This window comes from Ursus arctos, unplaced genomic scaffold, assembly GCF_023065955.2.
Source record: "Ursus arctos isolate Adak ecotype North America unplaced genomic scaffold, UrsArc2.0 scaffold_3, whole genome shotgun sequence".
Taxonomy (NCBI): Eukaryota; Metazoa; Chordata; class Mammalia; order Carnivora; family Ursidae; genus Ursus; species Ursus arctos.
The window spans coordinates 44,436,906-44,453,754 of record NW_026622985.1 but is presented as its reverse complement, the minus strand read 5'-3'; the positions used below and the strand labels follow the sequence as shown (position 1 = coordinate 44,453,754).

At 35.2% G+C, this 16,849-nt stretch overlaps 1 protein-coding gene across 11 annotated transcripts in view; it reads left to right on the top strand.

The window, feature by feature from the left end:
• The window catches only part of DGKB (diacylglycerol kinase beta), an 863,998-nt gene that overhangs the window by 401,499 nt on the left and 445,650 nt on the right, over nucleotides 1-16,849 (top strand). For all 11 annotated transcript variants that reach the window (XM_057304222.1, XM_057304226.1, XM_057304221.1 and 8 more), the window contains 3 exons: nucleotides 1,215-1,303; nucleotides 1,386-1,502; nucleotides 11,164-11,262. In XM_057304222.1, the coding sequence (XP_057160205.1) occupies nucleotides 1,215-1,303; nucleotides 1,386-1,502; nucleotides 11,164-11,262 (305 nt within the window). The remainder of the gene's footprint in view (nucleotides 1-1,214; nucleotides 1,304-1,385; nucleotides 1,503-11,163; nucleotides 11,263-16,849) is intronic.

Below are 16,849 nucleotides of genomic sequence, written 5' to 3'. Positions count from 1 at the left end.
ATATGGTTTTCTGATATTATTTTTAGGTAACAGCTTCTTTGGTAATATATCTGAGAATTGACTTCCTCTCAGATGTATTCTTTGACATTAAAAACCATGTTTTAATGATATTAATTACCCACATTTAAGTGATATTAATAAAGTTATATGAAATTACAATATGTCACTTCAGAGGGCAGTTTCTGGTGGCCATATTTGAAAGGCTGGTTATGCTAGAACATTCTTTATGTACAAAGGAAGTGAATTGTTTTTAAAGTTTTGTTATTTTTAAGGTAAAGGATTTTTCACGGTAGATTCTACTGATGGGATCATGTGAAAAAAATGATAACTCAAATAATGTGAGTGATGTCATATAGAGTGAGAATTTTGTTCACTAATCATAACTGGTCAGCGTGGCAACTACAATCTTCAATATTATCACCAATGTGGAAAAGAAGAAAAAGTCTGGCTTCTTTCTCAGTGTCACCAAAGGAAATAAAAAATGTGGATATTTTGGAACAGTTTTACTATATGAATATTATTGGATTTAGTATTTTTCATTCTAATTCTATGTAGTGGTTTGTTTTTGTTTTATTGAGAGGGATACATGGTCATTTTTTTTCTTTAGTTTTTGTTCTGTATATTTATACGTTTTTTAGAAAAGGGTGTTCTTTTTGGACAAACAGTACCATGATGGCAAATGAGGGATAAACTTATACTGAAGGCCTGGCATGTATGATGAAATCTACTCTCTGGAAATGGACTAATCAGCCATTTAAGGTTTAGATAAATCAATAGAGAAAATAGCATAAACTCGTGGGCTTTTATTTCCATGCCCTCCAGCTGCTCTCATGCCTATACTTTGTAAAATATAGATCTCTTCCTTCTAGCAAATGACACCAAGCCATTTGGCAGTCATCAATTTGTCTTTAATATTTCTGTCATCTGGGAATTATTGTGAAAAATTTGAGTGAGGCCTGATTTAATTAAGCATTTCCTGCTATGCCATGATAGAGGAGTCTTGGTTTTTCACATGCATAATATTTCCTGTACTAATTGGCCTTTTGTGTTCCATGGTAAAAACAGTCAACTTAAGACTTTTTCTTGATGTAGCTGATTGGATTGATTAGGGAGCAGTGGATATGAAATGAGGTTCTGTTAATGTCATTCTTTCCCTGTAAAATTGCAATCAGGACCAGGATTAGCTCTGAATGTGTGTACATGTTTCTTTTCAGTTTGCAAGTACACAGTCCATGAGCGCTGTGTGGCTCGAGCGCCTCCTTCTTGCATCAAGACTTACGTGAAGTCCAAGAAGAACACTGATGTGAGTGTGCGGCTCTGCTTACTTTCTCAGGGTGACGTTTGTGGATGCCTCTTCTTATCACAATGCTCTTGTTCTATTCTAGGTCATGCATCATTACTGGGTTGAAGGTAACTGCCCAACCAAGTGTGATAAGTGCCACAAAACGGTTAAATGTTACCAGGGTCTGACAGGACTGCATTGTGTTTGGTGTCAGATCACAGTGAGTAACATCGGAAAACAAATCTCTCGAGTTCACTCACAATGGAGACTGTGTATCCCATATGCTCCAAGAGTTTTATCCTGCATGATCATCCTGAATTTTAGACTAAGTCCGCGTTAAGCCATGTATCTCCCAAAGGGAGAAGGGTCAAAGTCAGACTTGTCCTCGTAGAATCTAGAATTTTAGTTCTAGTGACAACCTTAGAGATTATACCATTACGTAGATTCCACCTACGTTCCACAGAACTCTAGGAGGTACCAGGAAGGTGATGAGAAGGCATGGCTAGGGGTGGGCGGTGCGTGCGGGACACAGTCTGAGGAGAATTCAGCTCCCCATCCATCCCCAATGCTATTTTGGAAGAAATTTCTATTTCGCATGTTGTGAATTTATTTTAATTACAGAATCTATGGGCTTACGAAGGGTAGACAGATGAATAATGTGATCCAAAGAGTTACTTATATAGTGAAGACACTAAGACCAAGAAAAACATAGCAAATTGACCACATGGGTAGGTAGCCATGCGAGTGGGTCCATATTTTAGTTCTTGATCCTTATGAGAACTTACTTGGCCCTTCCTCACATGTGGTTGCCTTGCTCCTTCACTTATATCATAATTTGAGGTACAAGATTTTACATATGGTATTTACATATAGTATTTATAGATGTAAACTCTAGTCATTATAATGAGATTGACAATTGAGGAAAAAGAGGTAAATTAGTCTTTTTCTTGGAATTTTTAAGACTGCCTGGTTTGCGTAATTATTAATGCCTGGTTCAAATAACTTCTGGAATAAATGTAGTTTTTAGATGTTAATGCTAGTGTTTTGTGCTTAATTTCTGAAAATTAATTAGAATGCCATTTTTATAATATAGTACAAAAATATTTAGGGGATTGTTTCCCCTCCCACACATGCACACACGTTAATTTTGTTTTGTTTTTCCAGCTAGTGTATGAGCCCTCTTGTTATAGGAGAAATTGTTCTTGCTTTTGTGGGATTAAAACTGTAGGGAGCTGTGTTTCAGTTAAGTAAATTTTTCTGTAGTGCCCCTCAACCCCAGGCCCCACACACCATTTATAATTTTTCTTAAACACACATATGCATACACACAGGATAATGAGAGAAACAAACTCTGACTTGCATTTCAAAAATACGATTGCATACTTTTTTTAAAAGAACACATTTTCTTCAATCATTTTCAGCTATTACTCAGTTAAAGTACATTTACATTTGAAATTTCCTCCATTATGAAAGAGTTTTATTTTTTTGAAGTGTTTGGTTATTATAATAAAATATCTAACAATGATTTAAATTACACATATGGATTACTTAAACATGTTGAGTCCTCAGTTTTAAGAAGACCACAACTATTTAATTTTTTAGAAAATTTGTGCACATTATATAATATTAGTTTTGTTTTGTTTTGTTTTTTGCTGAGTATCTATAAAAATATGTAGTTTTGGTTTCGATCTTGTAGAAGACTATTTCCCTTATTTTCCCCATATAGTTCATCTTTCATTAGTTCTGTCTCTACTTTAACATAAGCTGAATTTGAAGAATATCGAAATTCATTTCTCCTTTGTATTTCAAGTTATTTTCCCATTCTTTGTAAATTTAAAATGTAATGTCTAAGGTTTATTATTTTTCTTTTTTTTATTTCTTAAAAAATTACTGTTTTTAATGTGTACTCATTTGAATACTCTAAAAATTTGCATTGCTACCCCTCCTAATACAAAGGCTTGTGAGCTTCTAGAATTTTCTTTGACTGATCTCTTCCTTTCCTTTTTTAATCTCCTTTCCATTCTATGGAAATGACTCTCCTTGAAGTTACCATTGCTAGTAGTCTATTATTGATATTCAAGGAATCTTGAAATTCTTTTCTTGTTTTATATTCCATTTTGTTTTCCTAGTTTTCTTTCTTACCTTTTAATGTTCCTCTTATCTGTGATTCCATAAATCTACATCGCTACCTCGACCACTTACCAGTCGTACATTTATATTTAATCTTAATCTTGGTCCCAGCCTTGTAAGAAATTGGGCCTTCCTGGGGCACCTGGGTGGCTCAGTCAGTTAAGCATCCAACTCTTGGTTTTGGCTCAGGTCATGATATCAGCGTCATGGGATCAAACCCCGCTTTGGGCTCCTCACTCAGTATGAACTCTGCTTGTCCCTCTCCTTCTGCTTCTCCCCCCCACACTGTCTCTCAAATAAATAAATAAAATCTTAAAAAAAAAAAAAAAAAGAAATTGGGCCTCCCTTTTGTAGGAAAGAAGGTATTGCCTCTGAGTAAACTATATTTTTAAAAATCTCAGGATTTCATGCCCAAATCAATTCAGACAACATGCCCCTAACACCTTATTCTTAAGTAAAGATCAATGGGTAAATGAAGATGATTCTATTTGTCAGTATAACAGAGCACAATATAAACCATAAATGTCTTTAAATCCTTTGGTTCTGCTTAGGAAATAAGGGAGCACTGAGGGGTCAGAGTAAAAAAAAAAAAAAAAAAAAAAAGAAAGAAAGAAAGAAAAAAAGAAAAAAAAATGGCTGCTGACTTACTAAGGTCTGCAAAGTTCAGAGCCTTCTGGTGAGCCTCACCCTTATTTTTTGCAAACCATGATCTCTAGAGGTCCTATGGGTATTTGGTTCATGAAACAAGACAAGCATAATTTTTTTTTAAAAGTTCTCATATATCCGGAAGAACGTGTAGCCCTCTCGAAAGTAAGTTCATTCTCTATGCCCTTTTGGATTTTTAACTGTAAGCAATTTTAAGGACACATTTATTAATTTAATGATTTCATACTAGGTTAAACAAAATATATTTACCTCAGAATATTTATATATTTAGTATAATCTATACTTTCTTGAACCATTACATGAAGATTTTAGTATAAAGTTGATCTGTTCTCAACCCCAGTGTTTTCCTACTATTATTGATTGCCTTTAAACAGAATGAATCTACTTTCTTATGTCCTCATGCTTCCCAGAAAGTGCTATTAATATAGCAGATATCTAGCAGAAGTTGTGAAAGTGATGGGCTCTGGCACCAGCAATGCTAAGCTTAGGAAGACCTATCTGAATGGAGTCTGTAGGAAATAGATTGCAAAGAGAAACAAAGAGAGTGAAACTTGGCTTCCTTTCATAAGTTTCTCTAAGGCTGTTGCTTTCTTTTATGTATTATTTTTGAAAATGGGTTGAGTCTTATAAGTCAGGCTGACCAGATTCTTAACATGTTCCCTGTCCAACAATTAAGATAGTACTTGTGTAATCTTGGACCAAGTATATAGGAAGTTTTGGGCAGTTTCCTAATTTGTAAAATGGAGTTAACAATACCTATCTTACAGGATTGTTATAAGAAACAAATGAGTGGAAAAAAAAAAAAAAAAACCTCTGTAGGTGTGTTTAGGGCAAGACCTCACACATAATAAGTGCTCAGTAATTGACAATTATTATCATAGTAAAAACTGGGTAAAATATCATAGGGACACAAAATCCAACCCCTGACTCACAGAGGGCACTCCATGAATATTACTCATGCCCTTTTTTTTTTCACCTCTGGAAGGATCTAGTTGCCCAGTCTAAGTCAGAATAGAATAGCATCTGCATATTCTAAAATCATCCAGAACCATGTGGTCCTGAATCTCACTAAATCCTAGACTAAGCTGATTTATTTATATTCACAAAAAGCAAGTATTCCAGCTCTCTCTTTTCTATCAGACATGGTATCATCATGCTTGCAGTCATTGGAAATAAAGTTAGAAGTCAATTTCTTTTATTCTTGTCTTTCACCTTTCTCTCATATATTCAACCTATCACTGAGGCTTGACATTTTCTCCTTAAAATATCTCTCTCGGATTTGAGTTTCTGTAGCCATCATTCACAGCCCAAGTGCAAACTCTTAGCACCTCTTAACTAGATTAGAGTCAGAATCTCTTGGCTTATCTCCCTAACAGAAGGTACTTTTCCTATAATGCAGGCTGCAAACCACCTCCAGAATCATCTTCTGAAAATACTAGTTTGTTATCATATGCCACCTTCAGCACCCTATAATAGTTCTGTGATAATAAATGCAGCCCTCACTTCCTCCTACCCGACCTGGTTTTCAGTTCCTCAAATATCAGACCCAAACCTAAGCACATGACGTATATGTTATTCCTTTCTACACACAGCCCCTGCTGTGGTGGGGAGAGCTGTTGGCAGTCCCTTGGGAAGGCCATGCTTCCCCCTTATCTGTTATTTTGCTGACCCTATTCCCTTGAGTATACCCACCTTCAATTCTAACTATACTGGAAAAACCAAATTAAGTTCAGTATCTGCCTTGAAATTTTCCTTGACACTAACATTTCTCTTTTTGAATGCTTTCTATACTTTTATTCCATACCAAAAGGAAAGACTAAATGCTCTCCAGAGGTTTCATGTCTGCATTAAGGTTGTGCATACTTTTAGATTACAGTGTGATCGAGCTCCTGGTCAAAAATATACATTTTTTCCTAATCACCTAAAATGCTTGACAGAGTATGGAGCTTAGGGGAGGTCACTTTAATGACTGATATACTAGTCTTCTTAATGTTAAATATTGAATTTTAAATGCACATCTTAAATTCTGTTTTTTAAAAGATCATCCTGTAATATCTAAATCTGCATCAGGTATACAAGTAGGTTTAGACAAATATTAAAGATAAGAACTCATTTTATCACCCCCTTTTTAGTCAGCACTTGTGGCTTCTTGAAATTATACTAATTTGCCATCTTGTAGATATAAATAAAGCTCAGCTCTCAGGAAACTGAGTTTTATCTCCTGTTGCAAATCTAACCACTTAAAAAAAAACAAAAACAGGAAACTCTTAAGAAAAAAATAAAAACAGAAAACTCCCGTGAACTATCTTCTAACATTTATGCAACCAGTTTTCTTGTGTTTTATAATTCAGTCAGCCAGGCTAAACATCTTCATTGGCTCTCTCTTCCCTCTCTTGCTTTCATTCTCTGATCCTAAGATCCCACTGTGAATATGAGTTCATTTCTGCTGAGAGTGTATTTCCTGGACATTCTATTTAAAACAAGTTGTAGTTTGCTCCTGGTTGTAATGAAATGTCCCTGGTGAGGTAGGACTCAGCAGGATAGGAGGGTGATACATTTCATTTGAACTTGACAAAAGAAAGCCTACTATGTCTATGAATTATTTACTTTTGCTATCATGTAGGGCTACCCCTTTATTAAAATATTAGGCTATGAGTAGTAGTGTTAAAAGGTTTCCAGTGCCTTCCCAATAGGAAGATTTATGTTTTAGCAAATGTCTGCATTAAAGCAGCACCCTGAATTTGCAAAATGTTAGAAACAAAAGAATGTATAAACCAGCAAGATTCCTTTAAATCAGGTCACTTAGTTTTTCTTTGCAAGAATGACTTCTGTGTCTTCTTTTCCAACAAATACATATGAAAATTTGTTTTCTATTTTTCACTCCTTTGACTTGTTAGATTCCAGTGCTTTCTTCTCAATGTAGTACCCCGACTCTTTTCACAACTCCACCCTGTAAATACACACACATGCGCACAGTTACACACACATGCACATCCTCTCACATGTTTTCTTTTTCTTCCTAACTTGAGACAGCTTTACCCAATAAACATAGATCTGGCTATAAATTAGGTGCCATTGGAAATTATCATAAACTCTGAAATTATTTCCAAGTGTTTAATTCACTTCCAGGAAAAGCTGGTTCATATTTTATGAATTTCCTATATATAGGGCTGATTCCCTTAATACAAAAGGGAATTTCTGTTCATATAATAAAATGACCTAAGAATTTCTATGCCCTACTCTTAATGCAAAGACACCCATGAACGAAAATAAGAACACTTAAAAGAAGATAATAATTTCTTATCTCTGGGGCTCCATTGGCCATTTATTGAAGAAGCAGGATTCATCAATGCTCTAGTTTATTTCTATTCTTCATGAGGATTTTTGTATTTACACTTTTGCTGATTTGGGATCTGGGTTATCTTTAAGACAGTTTTCAGACTTCAGCATCTTATCGACACTGAAAAGTCCTCAGCTGTGTCTTTTTCTTATATGCTTGTCTGTAAAATGTCATGGTGACAAGTTTAAGCAAATTGTTTTTATTGCTGATTATGTTCACTTTTTTTCTTTTTAAAATTGTATTGAAAAATAGCATACATGCAGAAGAGTATAAATATCCTAAGGGTGGAGCTGAATGAATTTTGCATAAATGAACAACTCATATAATAAGAATCTGATCAAGAAATAAAACATTACCAGTAACCTAAGATTTTGTGTGGGGGGAGGAAAGAAACTTAAATTCTATCATATGGCTTGTATTTTTTGATATTTGCCATTTTTAATAGACTTTTTATTTTTAGAGCAGTTGAGGGTTCACAGCAAAAAATGATCCTAACTTTAAAAAAATATTTATTTATTTATTTATTTATTTATTTATTTATTTATTTGAGAGAGTGGGAGAGAGAGTGCTTGAGTTGGGGAGGAGTGGAGGGGGAGGGAGAAGCAGGCTCTGAGCAGGGAGCATGAAGCAGGCTCCAAGCAAGGGGTGGGGCTCCAAGCGGGGCTCTGCTCCATCCCATGACCCTGAGATTATGACCTGAGCAAAAACCAAAAATGGGTCCCTCAACTGACTGAACCACCTAGGCTCCCCCAATGATGTTCATTGTTAATCTTGATAAATAGTACTGGGAACATTTTTTATAAGCTACTTTTTTTGGGTTTCACTTTTTGCACTTTGTCTTCAAGTGTGTCTCTGAGCAATATGGTGACTAAACCAGACCTGCTATACAAATTTGTCTTCTAGCTTTTAAAATGATGAGAGTGACCAGCAGTTCCAATATGGTGTCCTCCATTTTGACACTTTGGGCTTCATACAATGTCATGGTGTTGATGGCTCCCCAAATATATTTAGCAGCTGTCCAATTCCAGTCTTAAAAAAGAAAAGAAAATGTAAGGTATCACTGCACATTATTAGTTAACATAGACTTTTGGGGAGGAGATTTTTCTTGCACTGTGTGTCCCTGTTTTACTGATGATCATATGGCTACCAACTTTCTTCTAGACTCTGCCTCACAGCTACCTGGACAAAGGTCAGGGATATAGGCACCAAGACAGGCCAACTAAAAAGGCCCTTGCTGGTTTTATTTGGTGCTTATGCTCTGAAATCCCCAAACCCAAATATGAAGAGTTACCCTCCAAATACATACACTGTTGAGCTCATCAAATGTGATTCTATTGGAGTCATTAGTTCTTTCTTTTTGGCTGGAAAACAGGTCTTAAAAAAAGAAAAAAGAAAAAAAAGCTGTCATTAAGTTCATTTTATGTTTGCCATCTCTTTTTACATCTGGTAATCCTTAAATAACTACACAGAAATGGTAGTTATGCTTTACCATATCAGTTGCAAATTGTTGGAAACATATGGAATGGAGGCGTGGGGGAGGCTGAGGCCCTCCGATGGCATATCTGTGGTCACTGCGGGCACTCAGAGGGCCCTGCCCCTCTGTCCTTCAAAGTCACATGTGAGGCTTTACAAACTTCAGTCAAGAGGAAAAAATTCAGGACTTTCTCATTCCTTAACACGCAAGGATTTTTATTGTAGATCTCGCTTCTACAAATTAGAGGCTTCTTGGAATCTGCATTCTCAGTTTTAAAGAGGTCGTGAAGGATCAAAAAACAAAAGCCTTTTTGCTGTGACACCCTGATACAGAAGAGCCTTAAGACTCATGGTTTGTCTTTGGCTTTGGTTCATTTTTCATAGTGATTGATATGTAAGTTTCCTAGGACTGCCATAACAAAATGCCACAAAATGAGTAGCTTCAAACAACAGAGGTTTATTCTCTTTTAGTTCTGGAGGCCAGAAATTTGGAATCAAGATGTCAGCAGGGTCATAGTTCATCTAAGTCCTTGCATTCTTCCTAGGCTCTGCTGGTTGCTCGCCATCCTTGCTGTTCCTTGGCTTGCGGTTGCATCTCCAAATCTCTGCCTCTGTTGCCATGTGGCCTCTTCCCTCCATCTCTGTCCCTCTAGGTCCAGATTTTTCTCTTCTTATGAGAACACCAGTCATTGGATCAGGGCTCCTCTTCATCCAGTAAAACTTCATCTGCACCTGAATGTATCTACAGAGATCTTATTTCCAAATAACTTCACATTCACAGATACCAAGAGTGAGGACTTCAGCATACCTTTTGAGGAATCCATTGTCCATTATGTCCAAATCCCAAATTCCAGAGCCATGATTTATTCTAAAGAAATTGATTAAGTCCAATAATAATATATTTCACCACCAAATTTTCATTTGCCAAATGAGACATCCATTTATTTAGTTCTTTTGTACATGCGGCTTGAACGTCTTTAACACCTCTTGCCTCTTGACATAGATCAGCAGTGCTTGGTAAGAAGATTAAACCACTGGTTTAGAAGGAGTTTACATGTCACTGAGAAGCAGCTGCTAACTATGGGTGAATATGGAGAGGTTCTTTCATTTCATGTAATGTGGCCTTATGTGCAGCAATCATTGCCCAAGTAGCCTTAACTCAGGGCAAGGGGTTAGTTTGACAGATGTTTTAGATTGAAGGACAACAGAAATACCCCTTCAGTGGAGTTCTGTCACCAACAGTAAATCAACACTGTTTAAGGGTTTATGTTTGATTGCTAATTAACTGCTTACTAAGGTAAGCTTGTTTTGAAAATTAATGTAGCCATGACTTAAGTGGAGTGACTTTGGTTCAAAACTGAAAAATGATGCAGCTCCTTTTTTTGTTTTGAACAAAACGTGTACTTTATTAACATGCATAATTGTTCTAAAGTAGTAACATTTCATATTAAATTTTATATTTTAATAATTTGAAATTAAATTAATATGGAGTGAGAGAGTGAGAAATCCCTAGATGCCTTTAGCAAATTTGTATGATTCCAATAATAACTACCACCTCAATTTTAAAAATCACTATTTAATGCACAATGTTATAACACTTTAATTTAAACCTGTGACCAAGATGAATAAAAATGCCAGTTTAGGTTCATACATGTTGAAAAGTAAATAACACATTATGTGATTATATGCTAACTTAATGTAGGGCTGATAAATACAATATAAAGATAAATTTTTATAATCATAATCATCTTCTTATATTTATATCCTGCTCCTACTGAGATGAATCTCTGGTTACATTTACATATTGAATTACAAAGTTAAAACTAATGATGGGATCAATTATGCCCCATACTGAGCTGTGCACTTTGGAATGACTTTGAGAAAACAGGAGGGTCAAAAAAAAAAAAAAAAAAAGCATCCACAGCGCACAGTGGTTTCAAGATTATGCTAACAGATAAGCAAAGGAAGAGACAATAATTTGTGTTTGTCAAAAAAATCAGGCTTTTATTGATGTGAAACCTAAAGTACATTTTGAATATAAACATTTCTCAGAATTCGAAAATATATAGGTTGGGTCACAGAGGTTGCTGAACAGTGGATTTAAGGTAGATATATAAGGGCAAATGTAACATCGTTCCCTTTATGATCCTCTTAATTGTTCTTGGCATTCTTTTGATGTATTTTTAATGCATTTGCTGTGTCTCGGTTGAAATATCTGCTCCATATTTGCTGTTGTCATGCCAAATGATAGTGTCTTCTTTCTCCTTCCTAGCTACATAATAAATGTGCTTCTCATCTCAAACCTGAATGTGACTGCGGACCTTTGAAGGACCATATTTTACCACCCACAACAATCTGTCCAGTAGTACTGGTGAGTTCTTCCTTCTCATCATTCTGCTCTAACTTGGGGTTTCTATGACAAACTGGTACACTATACCACTAAATGTTTCCCAGGCTGATTTTCCATTGATCAAGGCAGTGCTCTAGAGATCTAAAATACCTCATTACTGCCAAGTAGACACCTTTGGCCACTGTATTTCCTTTTTTCTTCATGGCACAATAAACGTTTTAGTAAGGTGTGCTCTAACTGAAGCTGACTCAGGCTTTACCACTTTAGTCATGCTATGCTTACCAGAAATTGTAGAGGCAGAACACTTCTACATTTTACATGTTTTATAGATCTAACTTCCCAGAATAATGAAGTTATTCTTAGGGGCAATTTTGCTGGGGATGCACATTATATATCTGCAATGTTGAGGTCTCCTATCTAGGTCAGAGGCTACCTAGAATGAGGGCACATGTGCTGAAGAAAGTTATGCACTGCCATTAGGTGTGTTTTATTTTTTGTTAGTGAACAATAAATTTAACTACCTGCAAAATACTTAAATAAATATGTAATTAGGAAATGCATAACTGAGGTAACCCAGAGAAGAGCAAACCTTCATAGAAAGAGAAGTAGATATTCAAAGGTAATATTCATATTACATTTTGAAATCCAAACTGTTTCTAAAGTGAAACACTTATTTTACAAAACAAACTATTTTATATCCATAATGCAGTTTGCATTTTAAAAACGACATGGAAATTAAGTGGCTGGAACTTTAGCTTGATATAATAAAAATACAACAACTAAGAAATGTTAGACAAATACTTTTCTAAAGGTCAACCTAGAAATTAATCAAATTACTCAATTTGCACCCACTTATGATTCATTTTGTAATTATCTGTAAAATACTGGTTGTATTTTAAATGTCTTTATTTAAAAATTATTTAAAACTCTTCATTTTCTCAAACTACAAATATAGAGCAAAAGAAAATACCTCCACATTGCTGAGGACAGCATTAACTACTTCTAAGTCTCCTTTCTTCATGTGAGATTCATTAGACATCCTGTAGTAAATAAGATTAATTAAAAATAATGAATGCCATAAAAATACTTCACATTTTAGATGAATTTGGGTGTTATTTTATTCTTTCATCATATTGTCTTAAAGAGAATGGACTTGTACAGTTTTTAAATATTAAATTATTTTTTTAAATTATAGTAATTTTACTAGTTTTGATGCAACCTTGATCTCAGATTTTAACCTAGAAAGAACTTCATCATGTCATCCTACCATGTAGCTGCCTATGTAAAACCCTACTCAGTCCATTGAGCGAGGGGACTACTCCCTTGGTCCACTTCTGTCAACCTCTGGTCACATAAAGTCAAGCATGAGGCGCATTCTTTTTATTACTCTAGCTTTTCTTTCTTTGAGAGAATCGAGGGTAAAGAACATGTGTTACATGAATATTCTTGTCTTCTATAATCTTACAAAACCTTCTCATTGGTTTGTTTTGGTTTTTTTTAGATACTCTTGATTCTGAAGATTTATTTTCAATTATTAAATCTTCCTACAGTTTTAATCATGATTTGCATCTCAACATTTGCTCTTTTCTCATTTCCTTGGTACTACCTACTCTATAATATCTGGCACTGTTGACCACTTCATCCTTCATGAATGCCTACCTTTCACTGACTGCCATTATACCACACTCTCCTGGGCTTGCTTCTATTTCTCTGGATACTTCCTTTTTATCTTTCCTGGCTTTCATGACTTCATCCTGCTCCATGCTGGTGCATCCCTTTGCTCAACCCTCATGTGTCACAGCTTTTCACTCTTAACATTCTTCCCAGTGGGATCTTGTTTATTTAGTTGACTTCATTATCATGTTAATTTATATTCAGTTCATCCTCCATCCATAGGTTTGCATCTCAAACCTATAAAGCTGCAACTTGAAGGTCCCGTGCTGTCTTACATGCCCAATGTATCATCATTATTGAATGTACTAATGGTAACTCATATAGAGAGCACAAACACCATACCAACTACTATGCTAAACACATTCATTCATTAATTCAGCAAATACTTATGGAGTGTCTAGTTGATGCCAAATAATATTATAGATAGGGGTAATATGGTAAAAGCTAAATTAAATCTTTGCTTTTGTGGAGTTTTCATTCCAGCAATAAACAATTAAATAAGAAAATTGTTTTGTACTTGGTTGTACTTTAAATATAAAGGAAGTACATTGAAGCAGGAAAAGAAGAGAAGAAATGTGGGGCTGTAGTTATGAAAGGATAGTCAAGAAAGAGTTCACTAAGGGGATAGTTAAATGAAGAGTTGAGGAATGTGAGGGAGTCACCCACATGACTATCTGGGGATAGAACTTTACAGAGAAGTTACCAAGGATGGACAAGTAAAGACTCAGAGGCAGGAGAAAATTGTCATATCTGAAAGGCATCAAGGAGATTAGTGGCTTGGCCTAAGTGAGAAAGAGGAGGAATAGTAGAGGAGATGATAAAAGATGCCATAAAATTTTCATATCCTGTAGGGCAATTTAGGCCACTGTAAGATCTTTACCTTTTATTATGAGTGAGGTTGGAAGCCATTAGAGGATTTTGATCAGAAAAGGGAATGAACTGACTTATATTTTAAAAAGAACATTGTAACTGTTGGGGGGGGCAGCAATGAACAAAAACATGCGACACTTCTCTTTTCTCAGAGAATTAGGAACCTGGGTCATTGCTGAGAGCAAGGATGGTATAAACTGTATGAGAAGTTTGAGGATTGGGAAGAAGTTACACAACAGGCACTGAGGAAAGTGGGAGCTTAATGGATCAAGGCAATACCATTTGTTTGGGAGCGAGTAATGAGCAGCCACTTGTTAATCATCATAAATTTAGAATAAGATCAGTAAGCTTGGATTAGTATATTTCTCTCTTCACATTCAGTCTTATTTCTGCAGTTTTATTCTAGCTCCAGGAGTAGAAAAGGCATAGCCTAGCCTTAAGGAAACTCTGTTTTGCTAAATATGATAAAAAGAGAGAGTAGCTAGGGAGTTGAGAGTATATGCAATAGAGCGGATTGACCATGGAATTTAAGCTGGGAGGTAAGGGAAGTAAGGACATGAACAGGAAGGTACAATAGGTGTTAGGAAGAATATGTTATGAATTATAGTTGAATCCAAGATTGTTGAAATCAAGGTTATTGGTATCAGGTTGTGAGAATGAGTAGAGTAGCAAATTGAGATTATGAAGGGGCTGTGGTCACTGGTAATGATATGTATGAATTTGTTTAATCCTCACAATGACACCATAAGATAAATATTAAAACTATCTCCATTTTATATATGAGTAAACTGAGAAACAGAGAGGTTAAGTAAATTTCCTGTGTCACATGGCTATGAGGTGACAGACCAGGATTGGAACCCAAGAAGTATCACTCCAAAATTCCGTGCGCTCATCATTCTCACCCTTTCTCCAAATCCCAAAACAGGCCCTCTCCCTCTCCTATTTCTCTTATCTTGGTGACTAGAACATTCATATCCCAACTTTCCCAAGACAGAAACCTAAGAATTATCATTTATGACTCATATTAAATATCAGATTAATCATTGGGCAGCCTATTCTGATGTTCTCAAACCTTTTTTTTTTTTTTTTTTATTCAGCCTAACTGTAACTGCCTCACATGTCACCATCACAAATTATTCTCCAGGATTGTCCTAACAGCATCCATACTGAATTGCCTCCATTCCATACATTCTTCATTCTGCTTCCTGGATCCACTTGCCAAATGCAATTTAATATTGTCCTGCTTAAATATCTTAAAATATTTAAAATAAGTAAATATCCAATAATTCTCTATTTGAACTCCAATTTATCTAGCATGGTAAGCAAGATTCTAACTAGATCAACTCACCCAATCCCTCATATACCAGCTGCACACTAAAAATCAAGGATAATTTGCACTACTATAGTTCTCTTAAGTACACCCACTCTCTAAAGCTTTTGGAGTTTTGTATATTTAATAAATTAGCCTGAATCACTTTACTTTAAAATTTCCCCTGCCATGCTAAGTAGAAATTAAAGGTTACTTTTTTAGCCTGGAATAAATACACATACTACTATTAGACCCATTAACCATTCAAATACTAATACTATAAAGAAATTATGCCATTGTTCTGCCCACAAAATTGCTTCATCTGTTCTAACTGATGGGCTGTGAGGCTTTTTAATTTGTAAACTCTCATTTGACATCCCACGAATAATTCCACACCATATCCCCCATTGTAAATTTTTAACTTTTGTTGAAAGAAAATCATTAGTTTTCACAAATAATATAATCTTGTTTTGCTTTTTATTTTTCAATAACAATTTCCTTCTTAAAAATTATGAGTCCCATTTTCTCATGCTGATGTTTCTGAAGAAGAGCAAAGTGAGGTTCAGAATTACTGCAAGATGGCCGTGAATAGAAGAAATCTATCTGTATTCTAGGAAATATAAAATGAACTTAAGATACCTATTTTTATTGAGGTTTTTTTTTTTTTTTCCTTTACCTTGACTCTATAGTCAAGAATTGGCTATTGAGTGAGTGACATAAACTTAATATGGAGCTTAATTCCTGGATGAAGCATCTAAATATCATACTACAAGGTCAAGGTCCACAGCAGCAGTCTTTTGATATTTCAGAACATCTTTTTAGGTGTTACTTATCTTTTAAAAAAATCCTACACCATATTTTTCAGCCTCCCAGTTGCTCCCCAACACTTTTTATTAACTTTAGGTTAATGACAGTAGATATGTGCTCACCGGTTCTGGAGATTAGCAAGGTAAGCAACTTCTTTGCACTGATGGCACGCTTTTATTGGCATATACTACAAATGGCTTCCACACATAATTGGTCTTGATAGTGCCTATTGCCATAAAAGTGGATTAAAACCAACTACTCTGAAATTAAAGTTGAAATGTGACCAGTGAGTCTATACATCAGAATCACTGTTTTCTGGGATTGCAGTTGATTTCTGGCATATTTCGAGAGTATTATCAAAAAACCGTATTGCTTAAAATGTATGTAATTTAGAGATTTTGTCGAGATACTTCTATGACTGTGTTTGAATACTTACAATGCTTTCTTTGAAAAATCTTCCTGCAAAAATGATGACATTCATGGTCCATTTACTGCCATATTGAAATAAATTCAGAACTATTTACAAAGGCAGATTTATTGAAGGCCTTCCCTCATCCTATCTCCAAACAGATGTAAAATGATTCCAATCTATTCAGTGGGGACTTTTGATAAGCAACTTATTTTCCATAAAAGGCCATTAATCCTTCCCAATTGATTGTTAAAATGAATATTTCTCCTTTGAATGGAATCCATTAAAAAATATGTTCTTGATTCTCATTATAGATTGAACTCAGAAATTTCTGCTGTCCAATCTCAAAATGACAATGCAAAAAATTGTAATAACTTCATGTAGAACATGGCCTGATAAGCATGAAACCTACGTTTTATGTTCTTTTATGTTCTAAATTTTACCCCCAACCAAAGACAGACTTGGTCCATTTGTTTTAGTCCCTTACCGAATTGCTTTAATTAAATTCGGACTCACCATTATGTCATTAACCTACATTG